At 39.3% G+C, this 24,131-nt stretch overlaps 1 protein-coding gene across 8 annotated transcripts in view; it reads right to left on the reverse strand.

Annotated features, from left to right (window-relative positions):
- Positions 1 to 14,053: 14,053 nt before the first annotated feature.
- TANK (TRAF family member associated NFKB activator) overlaps positions 14,054 to 24,131 on the reverse strand; it is a 96,138-nt gene continuing 86,060 nt past the window's right edge. For 4 of the 8 annotated variants that reach the window (XM_005202471.5, XM_024976823.2, XM_005202472.5 and 1 more), the window contains exons 7-8: positions 18,356 to 18,927; positions 14,058 to 14,922 (exon numbers count right to left, since the gene is read on the reverse strand). In XM_005202471.5, coding sequence (XP_005202528.1) covers positions 14,746 to 14,922; positions 18,356 to 18,927 — 749 coding nt within the window. In that variant the 3' untranslated portion in view covers positions 14,058 to 14,745. Of the gene's footprint in view, positions 14,923 to 17,042; positions 17,120 to 18,355; positions 18,928 to 24,131 lie in introns of all 8 variants that reach the window. The other 4 variants (XM_005202473.5, XM_059875982.1, NM_001192264.1 and 1 more) reach the window with 4 other exon arrangements.

The following is a 24,131-nucleotide window of genomic DNA, read 5'->3' on the forward strand; positions in this document are numbered from 1 at the left end:
TAGCTAACTGCTTCGAATTGCTAAATTTGAGGATGGGTGTGTAGATCGCCTGAGTCTTCTTCATGCATGTGCCAAAGCAGTGCCGTTCCTAGTCATATGAAGTCTTCCCAATCAAAGGAACCTGGACTACACTGCGAAATTCTGGAACTGTTTCATTGACTCTCTTTGATTTTGTAAAGGAAAAATGGAATGTTAAGAGGGTAGAAATGGTTTTCCAACCTCCAGGCCTCTGTCCTGTAGATATCAGACTGGAAATGCCTTATATGATAAGAGTGCAGTCTTCAGGGTTCCACAGCCACAGGGGCAAGTCCACTACTAGCTATTAGACTTATCCTCGTTTTCTTCATCAGTAAAATAATGATGCTGGTCTCACAAGGATATTATTATGACTGAATGAGGGAATGTTTGTAAAGTGCCTGGCCAGAACCAAGAATTATTATTACTCTATCACCATCATTTTCTAGACTAGTAATCCAACGGCCAAGTAGATTTCCTAGAAACATGATTTTCTAAAAATACTATTCTTTTATCACATTAAGTAAAGGCTCTTCATTCAGCTTACTACATAGAGTCCTCCAGATAAATTCTTCAAAATGAATACCTTGTGCTAAGACAAAACATTTTAACATCATATTGCTTAAAGACAGCACCTTTAAAGACAAATCAAGGGTTTCTTCTTTTCACTCCCGCAGAAGGTGCTGTCTATTATATATTCACCTGGATTCACAAAGCACTTTAGAGTTTAAAAAAAGTCAGAGATAAAAATTATAATTATTATGGACGTGGTAGAGGGATGAGACATATTTGGGTGTATTGCAGTGAATTATAAAGTTTCTGGGTTTGAGAATAAAGAGTTCCACAACCACACCCATTCTGGTTTTAATTCAACTTAGAAAATGTACACTTCAGGGAGAAATATTGCTTTCTTTCGGAGATAAATGCACTTTTCTTTAAGATGAAGAAAAACTTACAGACACATTCTAATGAGACGTGATTTCCCCTTCTCATGATTGTTGTGAAGAGTTTTTACTGAGCCATGAGTCCCACATCTTCATCTGCTCCCACTGCGCACACCTGCAGCGTTAGAAAGCAGAGTTTCTATCTGCAGAAGTTAACTGTTGGCCTCACTGTCTGTGACATCTCACCAAGCATCTCATGATGCTCTCTGTCATACAGCATAGAATTTTCATTACTCAAAATAGCTTTTATAATGCAAAATTGTTTATGATTTAAAATAGTAGGATATATTGAACTGAGAAATGATGATTTGATAAATGTATTTATCAAACTGAGAAATTTTTGAGATGAAGTTTCATTTAAAGATGGTGCAAAGTAAGTACAGCTAGATGTGTAATGTGTACAGCTATATAGTGTATATGTGTAAAATTGAAGCCCATTTATAAGCATGATCTATGTATCAATAAATGCAAAGAAAATAAACTTGGATTAGAACATTTATAGCTAATCTAAATTAACTCAAACTTTGACAATGAAACAAATGAATTTGTGACAAACATTCTGAAATTTTAAAAATGCATCATATTTGTAACAGTACCAAAATAATCTAAAGTCAGAACACTTTCTTCTGGGTATAATTATATTATTATAATTCTCTACCTTAACAGATGACAATTTTAGAAAACTCTAAGTACAATTTCTAGTATATGTACTAAAATAAAATGTAACAGATAGACAACTCATCATAGTATAAGTAACACATTCAAATTTAGTAATTTATTTTCCAGGTGGAAACCAGGCTTCTTGGAAGACTTCAAACTATGCCAAATGGTCTGATTTTACCATAGAGGTAGGCACTAAAGGACTAAATTTACTTCTGTGTAATTTTTGTCAACTACATTTTGCATGCAAATGTCTATACAACCATGTTAATGAAGTTATAGAGAAGGAAAGTTGGCATTCCCATTGTTCTGTTTTGTTGAAAAGCAACTTTTCAATTAACTTGCTATATAGCATTTTAAATCAGTTTTCATTAGTCATAAGAAAAGTCTAACTGCATTCTAATTGGATCACAAATCAAGAAAAATAATACTTATGAATAAAATATAGGCTTGATAATTTTTTTCTATACTTTATAATCTTCAGAACATAGGCTACTTTTATTGGAATCAGACCAAAAGAGTTCTGTTAATCATAAATATTTAGAAAAGTGTAATCTACTGACCCAGAGGATAGGATTTTTGTGCTTTTTATTAAAGGCTGACATCTTTCTGTACCCCAAATGGGACTGGTTGTTTAATTGACAGTTATCAAATTTTTTTCCAAATAATATACACAAACATTTAAATCTACATGAATGAAGTTCTTATTAAAAATTTAATATTCAAAATTCAAAGCCAATATTAGTAATGAAAATGTACAGTATGCTTTCAACTGGAATGTTAATAATCCAAAACTTGTCTCAGATTATAAAAGAAGTGTTCCTAGGGTGTAAGAATAAGAATATTTTTAAGCTAAATGCCCACTTGATTTGCAATAAAACTGAAAGTACTAATGCCAGACGTGTAGGTGATCAAAGGAGAAAAAGACAGAAATAATGATCGAAATTCTGCAATTATGATATATGGTACAGTCAGGAGTGACCCAATCTCACCGTGAAACATCCAGAAAATAAAGCAAAATAAAACCTGCTTCATCCTTACACACTGAAGGGAATCAGGATACTGACCCAAATTTCAAACTCCCAGAACTTGGAAATGTCTGTAAAACCTTCAACACCAACACTTCTGAAACCTGCTACATACCAGAAACAGGCAGATCTTCAACCATGGAAATATGACTATTAAGAATTCACAGATTATCTGAAACATTTGCTAATCACTCCATCCCCATGCTAGAGAGAGAGAGAGAGAGAAAGAAGGGAGAGAGAGAGGAAGACTCAGACCATTGGGAAAAGGCTGCTGTGAAAATGCCAGGCCCTTCTTGGGGTTTAGGTTGTCAACCTAATCCCAGCCACAACCATCGTATGACTGTATCAGGGGAAACAGTGTACTCGTGTGTGAGAATTGGGGTGAGGTGGGGGGCCAGGATGTTAAGAAATTTAACAAATTCATATGATTTTTTTCCCCTTAAACATTTGAGAGTGTTGTGTTTATTCATGCTGGGCAACATAAACCATAAATCTTGCTGGATTTCTGCAAACTGCTGCGTGAAGCCTACAAACTGCATTTCTGTCAACGGGAGGAAGAGACAGACAGAAATCAAGACACAGACAGGCAGCACCCCCAGGACGTGAAGCTTGCTCCTACTGCAAGCTGTGGTGGAAAGAGATGATGACATCCAGAACAAAATGTCTTTTTCACGAGGATGCGAAAGCTCTTGCTTTGTGTTCTCTGTGCAGAGAAAGAATGATCAGTGGAAAGGGCTTTATTTCCATCTTTCTGGAATCAAAATATACGGAATTTTAGTTATTTTTAAACTTCTTCCTTTGAGTCCATTATTGTGTGCCATAAAACAGACAAAACTCAGCAAGACAACAAAGACTTGATCTGTAGGAGAGAAGGTAATAAAGAGCAAGTCCTCTCCAGAGTGTAATTAATCATTAGTCACTCATCCTAGAAGTCCCAGTTACACTTAAGGTTAATGTTCAGGTAGCTTCTTTCTATTTGCTTAAAAAATTTTTTTAAACATTTTTTTTTTGCAGAATGTTATACTATTAATTGCCAATTTGCATATGTGTGCAGCTGCTGTTTTGGCTCTGAACTCAATCCGATAAGCTTGCTGGAGGTATCGCAGAGCACTTGGCAGCTTTCCTATTTGAAAAGAAAGCCTCTCCCCACTACAGAACAGCTGATCGTCTATCAGCGATAGACCCTGATGGCGTGAATTACAATTACACTACTTTTCACACTAAATCTGGGTGATAGCTACTTGGAAAGAAGTTTCATCATTTTTTACCACAAACTGGAAAAAGAATTACATGGTCATGCTGTGCTTTTAAAGGCAGTTTGGTTCACTTTTGTCTATTTAACACCTAATTCCAAGAAGTCCATAGGCATCCAGAGATCTGAATGGCGCGTAATGAATTCACTGTTTAGATTGAAGATTTAAAAAATCTACCTCAAATTACATTTATTAACAAGGCGACCAGGAAGTGTTAAAGTTGTTAGACGCTTCATTTATTAAATAATTTGTGGGTATTTTCAGTTGTCATATCTAGAGTCATGGGGTTTGCTTATTTTTTTTAATTAGCAATCCAAAACAATGCTACTGCAATTTAACAATTCATCACATAATCTTGGGCTCTTTAGTTCAGCTGTTAATGTTAGATAATTCAGATTGTTATTTTGATCTGTTTATAAATGATTTAGGTTGCATTGTGCTATGAGGAGGCTGCTGCAGCCAGGCCAATCTTTCACATCCTCCCTGCATTGCTCAGGGTAGCTGAGGGGCCTTCCCAAAATGTGTTTGAGGGGTTTAGTGTCTAGCAGGAGGAAACTGGGGATGGGGGCAGGGGACACGAAAATAACCGGGTTTATTATCCTTACTTAGTTAACTTCTTTATTTATTTACATTCCCTGTGTGCTTGGAGAACTAAGGAAAGTCCTCTTTGCCAAAGTACCTCTTATTAGATGCAAAGTGCATCTCTCTGGTTCCCTGGGATGTTAGCAAGTACTTTCTTTTCTCTTCTTGCAAAAACCGCCCAATCATCAGAAAAATGTAAGAAGCCCCCCAACAAACCTCTTCTTCTCACTCTTCCCTCAAACCCCTTCCCCTCCCATCTTGACATTTAACTCTATTTGTTTAAAGCAAACAAAACAAACAAACAAAAAAATTAAACCCACCTCAAGCAGCAGAAGTGGAACACACTCATCCTGACGTAGTGAACCTAAGAGAAAAATAGACTTTGTTTTCCTTTTTTAGTCGCTAGTTTTATTAGATTTCTCGCTCTCACAGATTATCCGAAGACTACCCCATTGATTGATCGCCCGTAGAGCTGCATTTGGTGTAAAGAAAAAACTCACAGCTTTATTGGCTCCCAGGAGACAAAACAAACAGAACAAGATATTCATATTAATGCAAACAATGCAACAAATGAGGGGAAGAATCGCCCGGCTGTAGCGAGGCGCCGAGCGGCCGGCCGGGCGGAGAAGGGCCCGGGGCGGAGGGTTCCGGCCTCCCCGACCCCCCGGGCGCTCCGAGCCGGCGGTACCCGCGCCGCCCGCCACTCACAGGGGCCCCGGGCCCAGGCGGCCCAGCTCTCGACCTCGCGGGGCCCGGCCGGGCGGCCGGCAGGCAGGCAGGCCCGGGCGGCGGGAGAAGGCCTCCAGGCCGGGCCTCAGGAAGGGCCTGCTCGGGCCCCACCGCATCTCAGAGAGGGGCTGGAAGGACCTAGCGCTCCTGCGTCCTCTCCCTTTTCTTGCCCATGCTTCCAGGGGCCCAACTGCCCAGTCTCAGCTTCCCTTGGCACCTGGGTCCCAGGTGGGAGTGGAGAATTCCCGCTGCGTCTCCTCGTCCACCTGGGCAGCCTGGAAGCAGAGTCTAGCCAGGCGCCAGGGAAGCCTGTGGAAGGGTGGAAGCCAGGTGATAAGGTCTTTCTCCCTTTGAAAAAGCTCACATTATCCTAGAGGAGACTAGATATACACACACACACATTTCAATACAACGCAAAACCTTATATAATCAAAAGCAAGGAGAGTAGCGTGTAGAGCAGAGGCTGAGAGATGCTTAAGAGGCACTGAGACTTTCCCTGCGGAATGAGAAAGGAAGAAAGGAAATTCCAGGCACAAAAGGCATATCTGATCTGCACCTGATCCCCACCCCCACCCCCAAATCCACAAAAAGTGAAAAACTAGAGAAATATCTGTTAAGACTTGATTTCACATCTTTTTAGTCAACAAGATATTAAAAATAGGAGTGCCAACGTTGCACAGGGCATTCTTACAGCAAAAAAAATTATTAGTTATCTGAAACAGAGATTTAACTGCGCTCCTGTACTTTTATTTGCTAAACCAGGCAATCCTAACTAAAAAATACTAGACTGAGGAAGCAAGGGTCATTCTCTGATGTATACTAATTGGGATATTTGAGACATTTTTAGTGGGGCTTTGCCTTGGAAAGGAAATGTTATCCCCACAGCATATGAGTTACTCCCAAGCATATTGTAGGGTGAACCAGGAAGAAATAACTGCAATGTTTGGAAATGTCCTTATGTTTTGGCAGAAGCGGCAGAGTTTTTTGACTCTTGTTGACTCTTGACTAGACAATGCCCCAGTGCTCCCTCTCTGTGGCCAGTTTCCTTCCAAGCCAGTCCAGGGTACTATAGCACCCTCTGAAAGTGGAGTGTCACTTACAGTGATACTTCCAAATTGGGATTATGTGTTTTTTTCTAACTCTTGCTATAGAGCCACAACTACTCCTTGGTATTAATTGTATTTCAAAATAAACTAAGTTGGGACTTGATAACTTTAAAGATGGAAAGGTGGAGCAAAATCTGCTTTAAAATTCACCAAGTGCCCTAACCTACAAATAGATCTCATCCTGGTCTTCCCTTATAGATGCTGAAGGAAGAGACTTTCAAAATGCCAGTAATAAAACCTCAGGATATTGGAGTGAGCGAGTGAGTGTGTGTGTGTGTGTGAGAGAGAGAGAGAGAGAGAGAGAGAGAGAGAGAGAGAGAGAGTGTGTGTGTGTGTGTATGTGTGAGTGTGTCACAAAGCTGCTTTAGCAGAGGAAGCCTGCTGCTTGCATTTCTTCCTCAGTCCTGGTTAGAGAGAGCTTTTTCCAGCAAGCTTTATCACCCTTACTGATACCTCAGATTCCCAGTGAGCTTGCCTTCCTTTTAAACCAATTGCTTGAAGTTGTATGAATACACTCACACAGGATGCCCCTTTCTTACTGGCGATTAGTGCCATTTAACAACTGCAAATGGAGAAACTATTTGTCTAATGAGAGCTGTTTTCAGAGTTGATTCACCAACACTCTGGGGAAGAGAATATAAAGCTGAGACCTCCTCCTGAGTCTCAAGTCCAAGGAGACAAGCAAAGGCCGGTTTTTGAAGCAAATGAAGTGTTTGTTTGGTTTAGAATATGTTTTAGTTCCAGATTAATAGTTTTAGAAAATACATAGGCTCACTTCCAGTTCATACTGGTTGACTTTTTTCTTTTAATTTCCTATACAAACTATAACCTTTGATTTAGAATTTGGACTATTAAACAATTAGCATTGTGGTTTGGGTGTCATGGTGAGGTTTAACTCCATGTTTTAGAGGTACAAATCCTTTTTACCTTTTCTCCTACCTCAGATTGTGTCTCACACTACAAAATACATTCCAACACTTGTTGTTTGCTCATCGGAGGAGGTATGGGGAATCTCACACTCAGTGTGCTATAAGATGCTTCTCCCAACAGACGAGTTCTGGGGCCCTGTGTTAGGGTGGTGATAAATCGATAATCACCCCAATAACCACCCCATCTCATGGTCAGGGAATGCCAGGCTCTCTAACGTCTCTGTGGTTTAGCATATTAGTTAGTTTCTTTGGGTACAAAAGATTCCAGATATAAAGTGATTTAAGCTTCCTGTGAAGGCAAGTACAAAGACAGTGAAAAGTTATTTCTATCTTGAGGTGAAGGATTATTATGGAAAAAATAGTGGATTGAAAGGCAGGAGAGCTTGAGATGGGTTTCTTGAGTAGGTTTGAAGGACTCATCCATTCTCTTTAGACACAGTCTTTTTGTTTTTTTGAGTTTTTTAATGTTTTTGGTCCACACAAAAAGAAGGCAGTCTTTAAGATCTGGTTATTTCTAAAACAATCATTCCTTGAATTAATAAGTGATAACTCATCTTTTGTACAGTGCTTCCAAAGGGTACAAGCAGGATATTTTAAAAATGTAATCATGATATAGACCTAAACAGCAAAGGAGGCATGGGCATACTCCAGGTTATCAGGCATTTCAGATCCCGAGGAGATATTCAAAGGAGAGAGACCAGTTAGGCATCAAGAGCTTCCATAATCAGGTGCAAATACTCTGGAAAAGTGTGACTGACTTAAAGACAAACGACCTTGTACAGGTAAGACAAGGGGATGACATGTTTGAGAACTTATATTTCAGTCCTGTTTGGGAATCTCAATCTCAGAAAAAAGAGAACTGCAATAAAGCAAAAATTAAAGTTACTTAGTAAACATTTGCAGCACTATCATCCTGAATATTCTGGTGTTTGCTGCACTTTATTCGCTCGGAGGCTGGAGGAATTTAGCAATCTAACTGTAACTGGTTCTGGAAACAACCTGAGACACTTTTCTCCCTTATATATTATCAGTGTCATAATGTGATATGTCTTTTAATTTGAGGCCCTCCTTGAACTGAAAGCTCCAAACAAGCTTTCGCTAACCAGACTTCATTCACATTCTGAATCTGGTTTTTGTCTCACACATATTAAATTTTACAAAACAGAAAGAAACAATAGAGCTTATTAGGAAAAACTTGTTTTGAATAGTAAATTAAGCATAATGGAAATAGGCACATGTTTTAGCACGGTTTTCCCCCCTTTTTTACCAATTGAACATTTACATCTTTTTCAAAGTGCTGTGATTTTCCCCTTAAGCTGGCACCACACACTTTCAATAAATGAGACTTACATCACTTGTATTTACTGAGAGAAATCATTGTAATACTGTAGGTTCCAAATGCACAGCTTTCTGTAAAAAAGTAGTTGTAAGTAGTCACCCCTAATTGTATTAATCAAGTCATTGTGGCATTCTAAGAATCCAAAGAACTACCTAATTTCAAAGACAGTGTAAAATCAACTGTCAGTTCTGACTAATTTCAAATGATGCCCTGTTCTTGAGACTGGACACCTGTACATTTAAAGGTGCACCTGACTGCATGGTTTGTTTTTGAGAGATGTTCCCCAGGTGGAGGCATCTACAAAGTCAATATATTTTCTTTATAACTGGTGTCAAGTTGATGTATATATTAAAAAATCTTGGAAAATGATCTCAAAAAGGAAGTAACAGCCCAATGAGCCATATGTTCAGGGAACCTAACAGGTTTCCATTGGGACCAAATTTCACTTCACCTTTTTGTCCTTATGTGCAAATAAAAACTTATCTGCAAATACACCATTAAAACAATCATGCAAATTTCCAAAGTCTATAGACTGAGAAGAAATTACAGTAAATCCATAATAACCAAGTTGTTAGACAGTAAAGAATTTGATTACGTATTAGAAATACATAACACAACATAGAATTGAACTAAATTTATTTGAACTCTAAAGGTTTACTGCATCAGAGAGAGACACTTGGCTTACATAGAGCTGGTTAATGAAGAAAAGGCTGATGAATAGCTAATAAAATGCTTAATTTTGATACTGATGGAGCATCTGAATTTTGAAGTTTATATTAAGAAATGTAAAGTTATTATTTTTTTTTTTCTGTTAGATAGGTTGCTATTTTAACAGATTCAGATGCCAGGGAATTTTCTAAATGCCAGATAATACTGTAGCACTAAAAAGTCTGTGATGTACTAAGGGCAGAAAGGCCTGCTTAGTGGTTTTCCAGAGTGTACACAAAAAAGCATTAACATTTATCTACACACAATTCTTTATATGAGTCTTTTAAGAAATCTCAATTTTAAAACTTTTAAACATTCTGTATAATTTCAATTATACAGTTATAACAGTTCTGCTTTCAGCTATTGTATTGGTATGCCTGGGCACATTCTAAAAGGAAAAATTATTCATTCTGTGTCTTCCTGTAGTTTTTCATAGGACTAGATCAGGGATGAAGATCAAAAATAACAAAATTTACTCAGGTCATTTTACTTTTTGTGTTGCACTTTTTAAATGAAATATTACAAATAGAGAAGGGTAGAGAGAATACTATAAACCCTCGTAAATATATATGACAATTTTTTCAAACTTTCACATTTTATGTTGATTTTTTAAACAAACAATTGTGTATGTAAAGTTATGCAGTGGTAAAGTTCAGCAGAACAAAAATTATACTGTATGGATTATCTTTTAACTGCTTTCCTTTTCCATTTATGACTGGGGGAAGAAAGTATTTTATGTTAATTTAGACACCTGGCTCGGAGAAGGCAATGGCACCCCACTCCAGTACTCTTGCCTGGAAAATCCCATGGGCGGAGGAGCCTGGTAGTCTGCAGTCCATGGGGTCGCTAAGAGTCGGATACGACTGAGCGACTTCACTTTCACTTTTCACTTTCATGCATTGGAGAAGGAAATGGCAACCCACTCCACTGTTCTTGCCTGGAGAATCCCAGGGACCGGGGGAGCCTGGTGGGCTGCCATCTATGGGGTCGCACAGAGTCGGACACGACTGAAGTGACTTAGCAGCAGCAGCAGACACCTGGTTAGCTAAGTAGTACAGAACTCGTTGGAAAGGAATTGCATTCTCCTTCAAGTCTAAATACCTACCAGTTCTCCGTAGCTGTGTTTCGCTTAACCTGCTTAAGAACGTCAGTGTTTCAATGTGTTTGAATCTCTAAGGGTAGTTTATGTAAATCTGTAATAGTAAAAACATACGAACAAAAGTGTATTTTGGGCAAAAGCTTAAAGCTCAACAATGGGCTTTTAAATTCAAAATGTAGGAAGAAACTCAGGTCCCAGGCCTGCCTCAACAGGTCTAAGGCGACCTTTACCAGCAGAAAGGTTCCGGTGGTCTCCGTCCAGGGGCAGGCAGGCACGGCCCTGCGGTTTCGACCAGCTTCCCCGAGGCCGGAGCGCCGGCCGGGAGCTGTGCTGAGAGATGGCCCGGACCCCTCCGGCCTCTGGTCACTGCGGCGGAGGGCGGAGGGCCGGGGACCGTTTCTTAAAGGCGTTCTTTCCCCGGCGACAATGGAATGGTGTATCTCTAGGGGTCCGGGGGCCCCTAAGCCTGGTCTTGGGGTCAGGAGGTCAAGCCTTAAGCAGCACAACCAACGCTCAGGCCCTTTATTTGCCTTCCTCGCAGAGGTACATATTAAACCATGTCCGTTTAGTTCTGGCCGGGCTGGCGAGGGGAGGTCAACCGCGGGGGAGACTGCCCGGGGGAGACTCTACTCGGGGGTTGGGGGCGGCTCCAGGGCCGAGTCGAGGGGCCTGCCCTCGGTCCGGGGAAACTTTTCCGCCTTCCTGGCCCCGACTGTTTTCCCAGCCCAAGCTGCCCCTCGCCCTACTTGACTTCGCTTGTCTTTCCCACTCGCTGTCCACCGCGAGAAGGCAGGTTCCCCGGCCTCTCCTCCGAGACCCATTCCCCAGAAGTGGCGCGCGGGGAGCGGGCCGGCCCTCGGAGCACCGCGCAGGGCAGCGCTCGCCCATGGCTCGCGTGCGGCCCGGGCCGGGGAGGGCGCCCGCGGGGAACAGCGTGGAGGCTCCTGGGCCGCGTGGGGCACGGCGGCCCGGCGCGGGCTCCACTCGCCAGCGGCGGGAAGGACGCGCGGGAAAGCGAGGAGCAGGAAGCGGGTGGCGGCGGCGGCGGCGGGCCCGCTGGAAAGGAGGGAGCGCCGCAGGCGGGAGGGGGAGCGCGGAGGAGGGAGGCCGGGAGGAAGGAGGGAGCGCGGCAGGCAGGCGGAGGGAGGGCTGATTAGCATGCAGCAGCGCTCGCGCGCCCGGCTCCATTGTTTTAACACCTCCCCTCTCCTCCGCGCCAATCTGTCACCGTTCAGCAGGCGAACGCTGCTGCCTCAAATGCTGCTCTTCTCAAATGAGACGGATAATTAGTTGCCCCGCACGAATGCCGCACTCTTCTCACCCCTGATTGCTATCACCTTCTTGCTCCTGGCAGTTTTGACACCTCGTAATCAGCCTGCTGCTTTTCTCTTTTCTTCCCGACTTCTGCTTCCCTTCCCCCCCTTTCCTTCCTAGTTTATTTATTTACTTATTTATTATTATTTTAAATGCAATCCTGGTTCCTATTTGGACGAGGCCTGTGCCGAGTTAACCTTCTGCGTATACATGTGTGCATATAGATGTATATGTAAAATAGTGTGCGTGTGCGTGAGTCGGGGGCGGGCTGGCAGTTTTGCGGAAAACACTGCTTCCACGCGGAGAGAATTCTCTTCCCCTAAAGATATTTTTGGGAAGGGAGGAGTTGGGGAGAGGGACGGGAGGGGAGAGTTGGGGAGACCTCAATTAATGCTTTAAAGATCTCTTAGAAATTAACAAACTGGGGAGTCTCGGAATCTGCTGTCAGAAGCGTGTTTCCCCCTCTCTCCTCTAACAAGCACTGACAGTCTAATTACTGTAGCTACAAGCAGCTGTCGAGGCAGCAGCCCGGGAGAAAAGTCGCCACAGGCTGAGCGCACCCGGCCGGCCCCTGCGCGCGGCAGAGCCGCCGAAACCCGGGCCACCTCCGGGGAGGCTGGAGAGGGCAAGGCCCCGCACCCGAGAGCCCCGCGAGCAGAAGGCGGGCCTGGGAGCCAGGACACGCTGATCGTTTCATATTTATAAAGTCTTTACCTTGAAGGTTAAAAGATGTGAAGAAAAAAGGAGGGGGCATGGGGGAGTGGGAAGAACATCTACCGAGCTTCGATCCACCCTTTTCTACCTCCTCGAGCTCTCCCTCCCCCGGTGTTGGTAAAATAACCACGCAACCCGGGGCTGAGGGGGCGGGGTGAGCCAGGCTGGAGTGTAAGAAAGCAGATGTCCCCGCTGGCAGCAGCCTCAGCCTCCAGGGAAAGCTGCACGGGGTTGGGGGGGAGGGTGAGGGGGGGGGACGGGGGGCCCTCCCGAGGACATTCACCTCCCACTTCTCAGGCATCCCGCTCACAACTGCCTCGCCTCGGCGGGGGTGGTTTTTTCAGACTCAGCGTTTCGCGTGTGAAGCTTTTTTACCTGGGAGCTGTTCTTACCCGGCCACGCGTAGCAGATGCCAAGATGCAGCCCCTACACGACTCAGGATTAAGAGAGGAGACCCGGCGGGTGCCCGTTCCACTTATCAGGCTGCAGACAGCGCCACCTCTGCAGCGCGGGCTTGGAGCCTGGCTTTCCAGGCGGCCTGTCCCTTGGCCCGAGAAGGCCTCTGAACCTTACAAGTTGGAGCTTGGGGTAGCACTGGAACCTAGCAAAAAACAAGAGTTCCCCGCCTACTATAAGTGGTGGAGGTGGGAAAAGGGTGGACTGGAGGAGTCAGTGATACACTCTGAGTCCCTTTCTGGGCCATAATCTCCTTCCCTTGTCAGTAGGCTAGTAGATGTCAACTGTGAGAGAGGAACTCCTCCTCACCTAGGAAAAGAGAAGGGAAAAGAATCCCCTTTCACCAGATAGATGCAGTGGTATATTCTGGCTGGAACACGTTGGGGAGTTTTTTTTAATTTTGCGTGTGTGTGGGAGGAGTGAGTGAGAGGGGAGTTGGGTGGGCGGGAGGTAGGGGGAAGGGAAGAGACTTGGATAATTGTCTAGGCATTTCCATTCAGCTCCAGTGGCAATGAAAGAAAGATGGACATGGCTCAGAACCCTTCACAGTGAATGCCTAATAATCACTGTCACCTTGGTGAGGAAGATGTCAGTGTGATGTGCTTCGCACCCTGAGAAGTCGAGGCACCACTCTCATTCTTCCACAAGCTAAGGCCCTTCACTGAGGCACAGGTGAAATAGGAACAAACTGCTCCAAGCCCTTATCAGAAACCCTCCCTCCAGCTTTCTAAAACACTTGCTCCCAAGAAGGCTTAAATTTCTGTTTTGAGAGTTGCAAATCAGTGTTTACTTCATAAAAGAGAAGCCATGCCTCAAACATTTAAAAAAATTGAGAGTGGGGTGGGGGAGGGAAGAGAAACCTAAATGACAAGAATCATAGGGAAGTCTCATTTTAAACAAAATTCTGCAGTCTTCTGAATTTGGTATCCTCTCTCTTAAATATTCTCCACTGGTCATCAATCAGGCTGCTAACAATGAATTAACAATTTCTCAACAAGAATGTGAACATTTCTAATATAAATTAATAAATATGAATAATCCTTACAAGGTTTTATATTTGCTCCCATTAAAGACAAATGTGTTCCTTTAGAAAGTTTATCCTGAAAAATAATTTTAAATTTCAGTGTGATCTATTAGTTGTAATAAAATGTCACCAGATCTGGTATCACCCTTCTCTCAGATTACTGGAAAGAAACATGAATTTTATTAATTTTCCCCAAATGTGATTTATTTTTTATTCAGGAACAAAGAACACATTAACTATCACAACATAAGTAACTCTTAATATTTAACTAACTTCATCATGTAGCTATACATACAGAAAAAATTAAACCTATGTCTATTATTAAAGAAAAAGAACACTAAAGTCTTTAAATAATCCCACCAGTGATTTTTATCACTGAGCAACTAATGTTTTAAGTTTGGTATTTACTCAGATATTTATCCTGTCTGCTATTCTCTATTATAGGTTTATTCAAAAAGAACACCCAATGCATAAATAATCTAAATTTTAAAATGAAAACAAATTTAAAAAACCCTATAAACATTTGACATCACCACATTCAATAGTTCTAACTAGAAACCCAAGCAATAAGCTTAGACATTTGAAAAAACATAAATTATTGTTACACAATTGCATAATCCCATAATAAACACTGTAAACATGAATACAATGAATTACAGCTTTGTACAAAACAATCTTTTAAAAGGCAATAAAAGACAGTTACAATATTGTTTAGAAATTCAAATAGCAGTGACTGGATTTTTCAGTAAATGATCTTGAGCTAAGTTTGCAATCAAGTATTAATATATAATATTACAAACCCAAAATCATCACGTAGAACTTGACATGTCTGTTTTCAATGCATCTTAAGTCTCCCCATTAAAGTGTGAATTAAGATGCCGGAGGAAATCCCCCCTGGATGTAATGGATGGTGGGAAAACTGCTTGACAGAATTCACATACGCGAGGTATATGCAGTTCGGAGCCTGTGCCACTTAGTACCGATAAGTCACTGTCTTGATTAGGAAAGGGCTTCCAAATGGGCTGCAGGAAACAAATAAAAACATCTTCTGTTATTTGTATTTAAAATCAACTTGCACTGAATTTCAAATTCAAATTTTTTGAATGGGATATATAATATATATGAAATTCCCTAATATGAAAGCAAATTACCTTTCCATAGAATTAGCATGAGGACATGACTCAATTCTCTTTTTCATAAAGGGTATAGCTTAACTTAAAGAATCACTTAAAATACACATTCACACACTTTTTCTTCACAAACTAAAAAACTTTCAGTTTTAACACCAGCATGTTTTTAATACCCATTATCACAGTGATAATAGTTTTGGAGCAACAGTCAATACTGAGACTTTAAAAAAATTAAAATTCTATCTTTTTTAATTGGAAACTTTCAGTTATAGGACCTTTATTAGTACACAGCACACTAGACCTGATGTGTGTGAACATGCATTTTGATCAAGAGTAATTTAAATTTTACTACTATTTACCAGCAAATCCACAATGAATAAATCATAGAAATAAGTACTTTAATTTTTGAAAATAATTTTTTTAAGTATGAAATGAATTTTATTGATCAGTTCTTTTTTGAAACCTCAAATATTTAATCATTCAACAAAACCCAACACTGGATGCATTTTTTTGACTTCTTATTTTGCCTCCATTATACAGTGCATACTTTGGCCTTCTTACCCTTTCTTGTGGCTCAATAAAGTGAAGCCTGTCAATAGTTGCCCAACTGAAGAATTATGGAAAAGCATAATTCAACAGAACTACCTCCAGTATAATAAGCAGCATATACATACTCTTAACTGTATTTACTATTAAAAAAATATTTAGAAGGGCAAGAGAAGGCATTTAGTTCAGAGTAGGTGCTCTGTTAATGTTTGTTGACTAGAATATCTTATTTTCCTGAAATGCTATAAGCCTAATTATTTCTAAAATTTGCTTTCTTATCTTAAAATATCTAAACTCTGGCACTTTGAGGAAAATCACCTCAAAAAGCCAACTTAAAGAGATCCCTTTGTGCTCCTATTACTAATTTGCTCTTAAAATAACAACCTGATCCAACTCTTGACACAGTGTTAGTTTTCATTCCTTTAACCAATCTCTTTCATCCTGGTTAGCCAATCATTATGTAAACAGTATATTACTAATTGAAGCATTTGGGGTTCACATCATCACTGTCTTCTTATAAACATTTTACTGGACAGCTGTGTACAGTTGGTGTAAATATACAAAGTCTGTCTAAGCATCCAGATACATTCAAGTATCAGTACAGAGGGCTTATAACATTGACTCAAATCCTTTTGTGAGAAGTGGCAATTTTATAACAAAAAACAGTAATATTTAAAATACATATTTGAAATTTGGAGTGAAATCATTTCCTTTCTCCCATGATAAAAGAAAAGCAGTACTAACTGTGAGTACGTAAGAGTTAACTAGACTTAAATTTTAGTGTTGGCAGTTTAAACAAAAAGTACAACTAAAATAGGTACCATTCTAATGGGAAATTGATATGGGTACAAATAAAAGATTATTAAGTTAAAGATACTTTTAATTAAAATATGTAAAATAGTAACAGGCTCAGGAGCAAACAGTTGATAAGCCAATCTTCTACTGCCAGTTTATTTTCAAAGTCCATACTTATCCTTCTCTGTTAGGAGCTATTAGTTCAGATTTGATCTTTTCACAGAATTTGGTTGGGACCCCAATGACTGACTCAGCAAAAGTAGGAAGAAAAGAAAATCACATAGAGCAAAATAAATAGCTATACTTTAGACTTTATTATGATAGCTGAATATATAAAAAAGTAACTGTTAAGTAGTAATGATATAAAAGTAAAAATCTGAATTATGAAACCAAAATTTCACTTCCTTTTGTTATCAACAACTCAAGAATTCTGTATTCCTCATAGTAGCTTTACTAAAGTAAATAAAACAAAATGTTTTAAAAAACCCATTTTAAGAAATATCCTTTGAATCCTAAACTGTAACACAGCATTCAAAACAGACGAATTTCTCTGCCTTTTCTGCCAAAATATCAATTATCTAACCTTATGCCCCATGTCTTGTGACAGCTCAACACCAATTCTCCTGCATTTTTTAAGCTGAATACTTTTCCATCAAGTTGTAATCACATACCAGCTGTTTCCCTTGCTGCAGCATAGAAAGCAAATGCACAATGCAGGGTGCCATCTACTGAAACATGACTGTACAGACTAGTAAAAGAACAAGCAGGAGATATAATGGAGAAAAAGTAACAAGCATTAGAACTGATGCACTTCACAGCTCCACAGGAATTCTACTTGCAATAAACGAAATTGTGTAATTTGTTTCATTAAGTAGTAACTATAACTGTGACTATGATGTAAAATAAGGTACAATGTAGAACATAAGTGAGTCAATAATTAAAGCTTATTGTCAGAGCTGCCTCCTTTTCTCCACTGCTAAACTATACCACAGCTTGACTATTGCCTTCTTTGTATGTGGATTTAAAAGTCTATAACCTATAAAAATACTGACAAAGCCAAAGAGTATTAATCAAGTTGTTGGTGTGTTTTGGTTTTCAGTACAATATCTCAAAGCAAAGGGAAATCAAACAAATGTCCTCAATTTGTTTTAGACACTTGTAGCAATCTGGATTTTTAAAAACAAGCTTCTGTTTATTTTAACAACTGTATATTTTTCAGTTGTCTTCAGGCATTAAACACCCCCCCCCCATTTTTTTTAAACTTAAAGAATCATTTTGTAATAGCACCTGAATAAAAGGGAGGGTAGGAGGGGACTGGGGTGGCATTAAGGATGGGCTGTAAGTAGTCTGCAAGCTTTAGAAACATTAAAGAATTTGATAAAATTTATATATATGTAGAGACTATTTAAAAAATATATTAGGCTGCATGTTCAGGGCCAGATTAGAAACCAAAACCAAACCCTCCAGATCCTAAGTACTGTATAAATGAGACTGCACAAAAGTATTATTTGAAAGACATTTCACTTATTTTCAGAAATAGAAACATACAATGTGATTATTTACTTATTAAAAAATGATGCATTCTTATAAAGGTAAGTATAACATATACAAGTTTTTGATAAAAAATGACATCTGCTTCACAGAATGAAATTTAATAAAGAATCTTATTATAACAATGGTACTGAGTAAACATCTGAGTAAGGGACTATGTAAGATAATGACACACACTAGATATAGATAAGGTTACATGTATTTTAAAATGTGCCATAAATTTTAAGGTATTTTATAACAGACCTTTGCCATAATCATCTTTTAAATTTCATGTCATTTATTACAAGACCTGGATTTTGTTAGTTGAAAGCTTAACTTTGGCTAGTCAGTAGTTTAAAAAAGATGTCTGATAACCTGAAAGAGATGCGTATCTGTGCATGCATGGCAAAATGTGTGTTCACACATAATATATTTGTTAATGCAAAACAGTTACCTGCTGTGGTCCTCGGATAGCTTTTCCTGGGGAATCGAGTGAAGGAAAAGGTGCATCAGATGGGTCCTGAAGTGGGAATGTATTTACAAATAATGCATTATGGTCTCCAGGTGGCAAACACGGAGCTCTATCCAGAGATGTCCTAATACAAGTATTTGAGGGTTTTGTTTTGTCAGTTGTTTTAAGGTTTTGTATAGCTGAAGCTATGGGGTCAATTCCCTGAATTTCAAATAAAGTTTCTTCTGTTTTGACAAAGTTTCCTGGATTGTCTCTGGGCTCCATATTAAATTGATCCTGGCACACAGTCTCAGATGTGACAGAACCAAGGACATCGGGTCTTTCTGGAGTGCTATGTAAGAAAGTAGAGTCATTGTCTGTAGGTGGAAACTTGACATTGAGTTTAGAAAGTGATTCAAAAGATGTGTCTTCCTCATCTTGGCCCAGTCCTCTTGGTGTGACAGATGTGATGCACAGTGCACCTCTATTTATATCATCTTTTGCCTGAGGCTTAAACAGCACTTCTTGTTTATCTGTTTTATCCGTACACTGTATAGGCATAGAGCACTGTGTCTCTGCAGGGAAAAAAACACAGAAGGAAAACAGTCGCATTTCAATCATTCTTACAAATCTGAATGTTCAATTAGCTCTGGATAGATGAGTATTACTTTTTCTATTGGTTTTTATAGTAAGTGAAGACAACTGGCATTTTTTTTACATTTGCGACCATCTTACACAGAAATATTAGCAGTCTCCAGTGTGTGAACTGGAATATAACGTACTAATCACAGTTTAACCACTTTGTCTTTTCCTAGGTCTTGTGCTGTAAGCCTTGAGTCTTGTTCACAGTTATTCTGCTCTACACTTAAAAACATTTGCTTATAGTATATACATTTCAACATTTTGTCAGTAATGGAAGCTGCAACTGTTAGCTTGCTTAGACAAGTAAGTTATTAAAAGGGAAACTCCTTACCAGTCATATATATATTAATATACTGTCCAGGTTAAGAATCTATATGAATTAGGTCATTTACTCCCCTATAACATGTCTGTGTGACAAATATCAATATATCACCAATCAGCTTAGTCACTGTCTACTCTATGTGAGGGAGTAGTGGTGGTGGTGGGTGTTAGGGAGAGAAAAGATTGGAAGCAACCAAGAAGGATGAAATTTTAGGATGCATGTTCAGAAAACTCTACGTGAAGATAGGATTTTCTCATTTAGAAAAGGCCTCTCTAGATAACAGGTAGTTATCAGGTATATATTAGAAACTCCGAAGCTCATTTATCTAGAAGATACTTTTCCAACAAATTCAGCTCTCAAGGACACAGGCAAAAGCTAGAAAATAAGAAAATAGTGCTTTTGAGGAGTCAGGTTTAGAGCCACAAGGCCCGCAGATGAATTTTGCTCTTATTCTTATTTTAGATTCATTCTAACAAGCTTGATGATGTCTGCCTGGTTCATAGCTGGTTAGAAGCAGCAAACTACAAGGTATGGACCTGAGTTGTTAAAAGCAGATGCAGTTATCAGTAAGAGCTGAAAGCATGAGACAAGAAAAACAAAAAAGCAGAACTCAGAAAATACTACAGTTCAGCATAGGGCCAACAAGGGCTACGTTTTTCAATGCAAAAAAATAATGATCAAAGCACTCTCCATTGTTGATGATATTGAGAGATTAGAAAAAGCTAAATTATGCCCCACAGTGTTATTTCTAGAAGACAGTGAAATTGGAGGCTGGTAATATGTGTATTTTCATTAAATGGACAAATGGTAAAAAAAAAAATTTTTTTTTTTTTTTAAGTGAAAGTGAAGTCGCTCAGTTGTGTCCAACTCTTTGTAACCCCATGGACTGTATGTAGCCCACCAGGCTCCTCCATCCATGGAATTTTCCAGGCAAGAGTACTAGAGTGGGTTGCCATTTCCTTCACCACTGGATCTTCCTGACCCAGGGACTGGACTCAGGTCTCCTGCATTGCAGACAGACGCTTTATCGTCTGAGCCACCAGGGAAGCTTGGTGATTTTTTTTTTAAATCAGCATGCTAAAAAGGTAGTCATCAGTGAAGCTGTACATTAACCAATGATGCCAATTTAAGCAGACAGGGTATAGAGAGCACTGTGCAATACAGCGTTTGCCCAGATCAGTAAGCACTTAACAAATGTCGTTCTTTTCCTTTCCTTTTGGTGTTTACAGTCTCATAACACCTTTCTCTTCTTTGCCAAGCTACATTCCAACACAAGATGTTTACTGTTTGGACATGATTGTAGAATGATGCCAACAGCTTCTTTAGTTCATCCTGTTGCATACCTCTGCCTCTCTTTAGTATGTGCCATCTTCTCTTACTGGATTAACTACTACAGCAGCCTTTGAACTGCTTCCTTGCATCTAAATTTTTCTCATATCCACTCCACTATCTACACTGCTTTCCTCTACCCTGCCTTAGTTTTCCTAAAATATGTATTTGGTCAGGTTATTTTCTTAATAAAACCTTTTCATGGCTCTCCAAGACCTTCAGCCCTAAAATTCGTATAAAACTGTGCATGACTGATCCTTGATCGCCTCTCCCTGCTGTCATCTTTCACCACACCTGCTCCACTCCTCACTCCAGCCTGAATGAACTTTGGTACAGTTGTCCAAAAGGCCATACTCTCTTGTCTTTGGGCCTTTGCACATGCTGTGCAGACTATTTGAACTGCCCCCTTCTGGTATTCTTTGCCTCACTCTTATATGCTCTTCATTTCTTGGCTTAGACATTCACTTCTCTGGATGGCTGGCTGTGGCTTCCCAAGACTGGTTTGGTAATGACTCGTGGGTGCCCTGAGGACTAAACACTCTGCATTTTATTTGCAAATTACCTCTTTCTCCCATTACGGTAGATTTCTTGAGTTCCTGAACTGTTTTGTTTCCCACTTTCTCCAGAACCCTGCTCAGAACTTGCACACAGTATGCCTTCAATAAATGCATTCTGAATGAATCTGAATCTCTTTTCCATGGAGCTTAGTATAATAATCTACATTTGCTAGATAATCTGTCTATAACTAGGAGTGAAAGTGAAAGTACAAGTCTCTCAGTGGTGTCCCACTCTTTGCAACCCCATGGACTATACCAGGCCAGAATACTGGAGTGGGTAGCCTTTCCCTTCTCCAGGGGATCTTCCCAACTCAGGGATCGAACCCAGGTCTCCTGCATTGCAGGCAGATTCTTTACCAGCTGAGCCACAAGGGAAGTGGTACAGTAATTAAGATAAAGCACAACTGGTTGGCAGGATTTCTTTGTCCTCTGAGGTTCTTAAAGTCCATTAACTCTCAAGTAGTCATTTTTCCTGGTAGTAGACTTTAAAAATGGTAGGAAATTCTAGGAAATAGTACTTTCTTTGTAGATTACACTTACTAATTGCAAATAATAAATCAGGAAAACCACCTCTTGAGGTAACTAAATTTTGTTAACACCTGAGAAGGAGGAAACACTTATCTAAATGTTCTTCAACAGGAGAAAAGATGAATGCAGAAGAATCTGCTGCTGCTGCTAATGACAACTATTAACATTAACAGAACTTCTATGTGCCTCACACTTATAACCATTGTATATGTGTTAATTCAGGGGTTAATTCCAGGGCTACACAGCTAATGAATGAATGGCAGATCTGGAACTGGAACTCAGGCAGCCTAACTCTAGAGCCTGTGTTCTGAATCATTATGACACACTGAACGTGCTGCTTTCTACATTATAGAAAAGAATCTCCAAAATGATAGAAATGTGCTTTAAATTTCTTTTCCAGAAGTAGGTCTATCCCCTTTGTGAACAAAACATAGAAAACCCAAACAAGTGTAAAAAAGCATATATTTTCTTTCAGTATAGCTAGTTGGCATACCTCTCAGCACATTAATCTTGTGAATTAATCTGTTCAAGCAATGAGAGTTACTATTTACAAAAAATTTTTTTTTGTTTAAATCTAAGATTTCTAAGGCTACTAGAAATCTAAGCTTAGAAAATTTAAAACTCAAGCTGCATGAAAGTGCTTGTCATTCTGACACTATACTAAGAAACATGATTAGGTGAGCTAAGTGTCTTTCTACTTTGTTTACTTCAAGGACACTTATCTCTAAATTTTAGATTTCTAAATTTTAAGAACAGGCTGTCCATTTGGACTACTTCTCAGTTTAATTATCTGGTATATGACAAAAGAAAAAGATCTGATGGTTGTTTTAACTTATAATCCTATATCCTCATCTCCTGATCCCCACTGAAATATGACCCTGCTTCATGGACCAAATAAGTACTTCTTCCTGAAGCCATAATTGTTTAAGCATACATTTCATCTTTATCCTTTCTCAAGGTTATTGTCATATGTGGATGAGAAGAAAAAATTAAAATTTATAATTCTACTAACTCAGCAATTTATGAATTATATCTGTTTCTTAAAAGTAAAAATCAAATTTTAACAAAAAATAACACAGGGGACAATCATGTTAAATATACTCTTTCCAGCTATATTATGCAAATCACAGTAAAACAGTTACTTTATATTTGTATTCAACGTAGTGTTCACCCTTAAAATAAACCTGAACAGGCAGGCGTCTTCCCCAACCCATCTCCAAACATTTCTTTTTCTTTTTTCCCCCTTTGATCTACTCCTTTCAGAAGCATAATATTTGATACTGTGGTTTATTTGGAGTCAGAAAACTTCACTGGAGTCTGTAGCACAAAAGACCTAAAATATTTCAAGAATAATGCTGTATTTATTATTTGTGACATAGTTAATATAAAACGTTAAGAATATTGTTATGAAACAGTTTTAGTGGGAAAGAAATTGAAGTTAAACACTCCAGTTGTTAAGTATTCCAGTTGACAGATACATACTCAGATTTAGACCTGTGTAACTTAAAAATGGTCAAAGTGTTATGCCACTGATAATGGGTAGGTTCTCTGTTTAACAATGAATATGTCACCATTACAATGTTTTGATAAGACGCTGATGTTAAAAGAGGCATGTTTATGAATTCTTAGGTACTACATCTCTATAGCTAGTAGATTTTAAATAAAGATAATTCTTTTACTTCAGAAGTACCTAGTGTTTTCAGTCTGTAGAAAAGATCAATTTCTCATGAAAATGACAGAAATTAAAGTGTAAAAAATCAGAGCTCTTTCTGGGGAAGTACAGCAAAGAGAGGAGAAGTAAACTGTGTCTGTCTACGAAGATTGTTTTGCTTTTCCAACAGAACACTGTGTACCTTTTCTGAAAACAAAATGGTAGCAGTAAGCAAAAAGTAAATTTTCACAATAAAATGATTTCTTAAATAGCCTAACTATGAGTTTTAAGAAACAGGAAGTGATCTTTAATTAAAGGGGTGTTAGCACTGCTGCAACAGCTTTCAGATTGAAAACTGTAAATCAATCACATCTCTTCGGAACTGTATGCTGAATATCTCAAATCACAAGGGCAAAGGAGAATTTATCATTATAAATGATCAGTTTACCTTCCTTTTGTTTACAGAGGTGCTTGGTAGCCAAATTCAATCCTTGGTATTTTGCTATTCATATTTAACTACTGAAGCAAATACCAGGAAACCTGTCTGGGGTTTTAGGGAAGGGTAGGGCTTTTAAAAACCACACCAAACTATATCTGTAAAACAGATATTCCTTTTGAGTTGTATTTTATACTCAATTTGCACTTTGTGCCTTCAACAGAACTGGACTCATGAAATGTGAAATGTTCATTTCTTCAATCAAATTAGAAGAATGTATCTATGGTGTCCAATTAACTTTCAGGCAGAAGTTA

The sequence above is a fragment of the Bos taurus genome, chromosome 2, assembly GCF_002263795.3.
Source record: "Bos taurus isolate L1 Dominette 01449 registration number 42190680 breed Hereford chromosome 2, ARS-UCD2.0, whole genome shotgun sequence".
NCBI lineage: Eukaryota > Metazoa > Chordata > Mammalia > Artiodactyla > Bovidae > Bos > Bos taurus.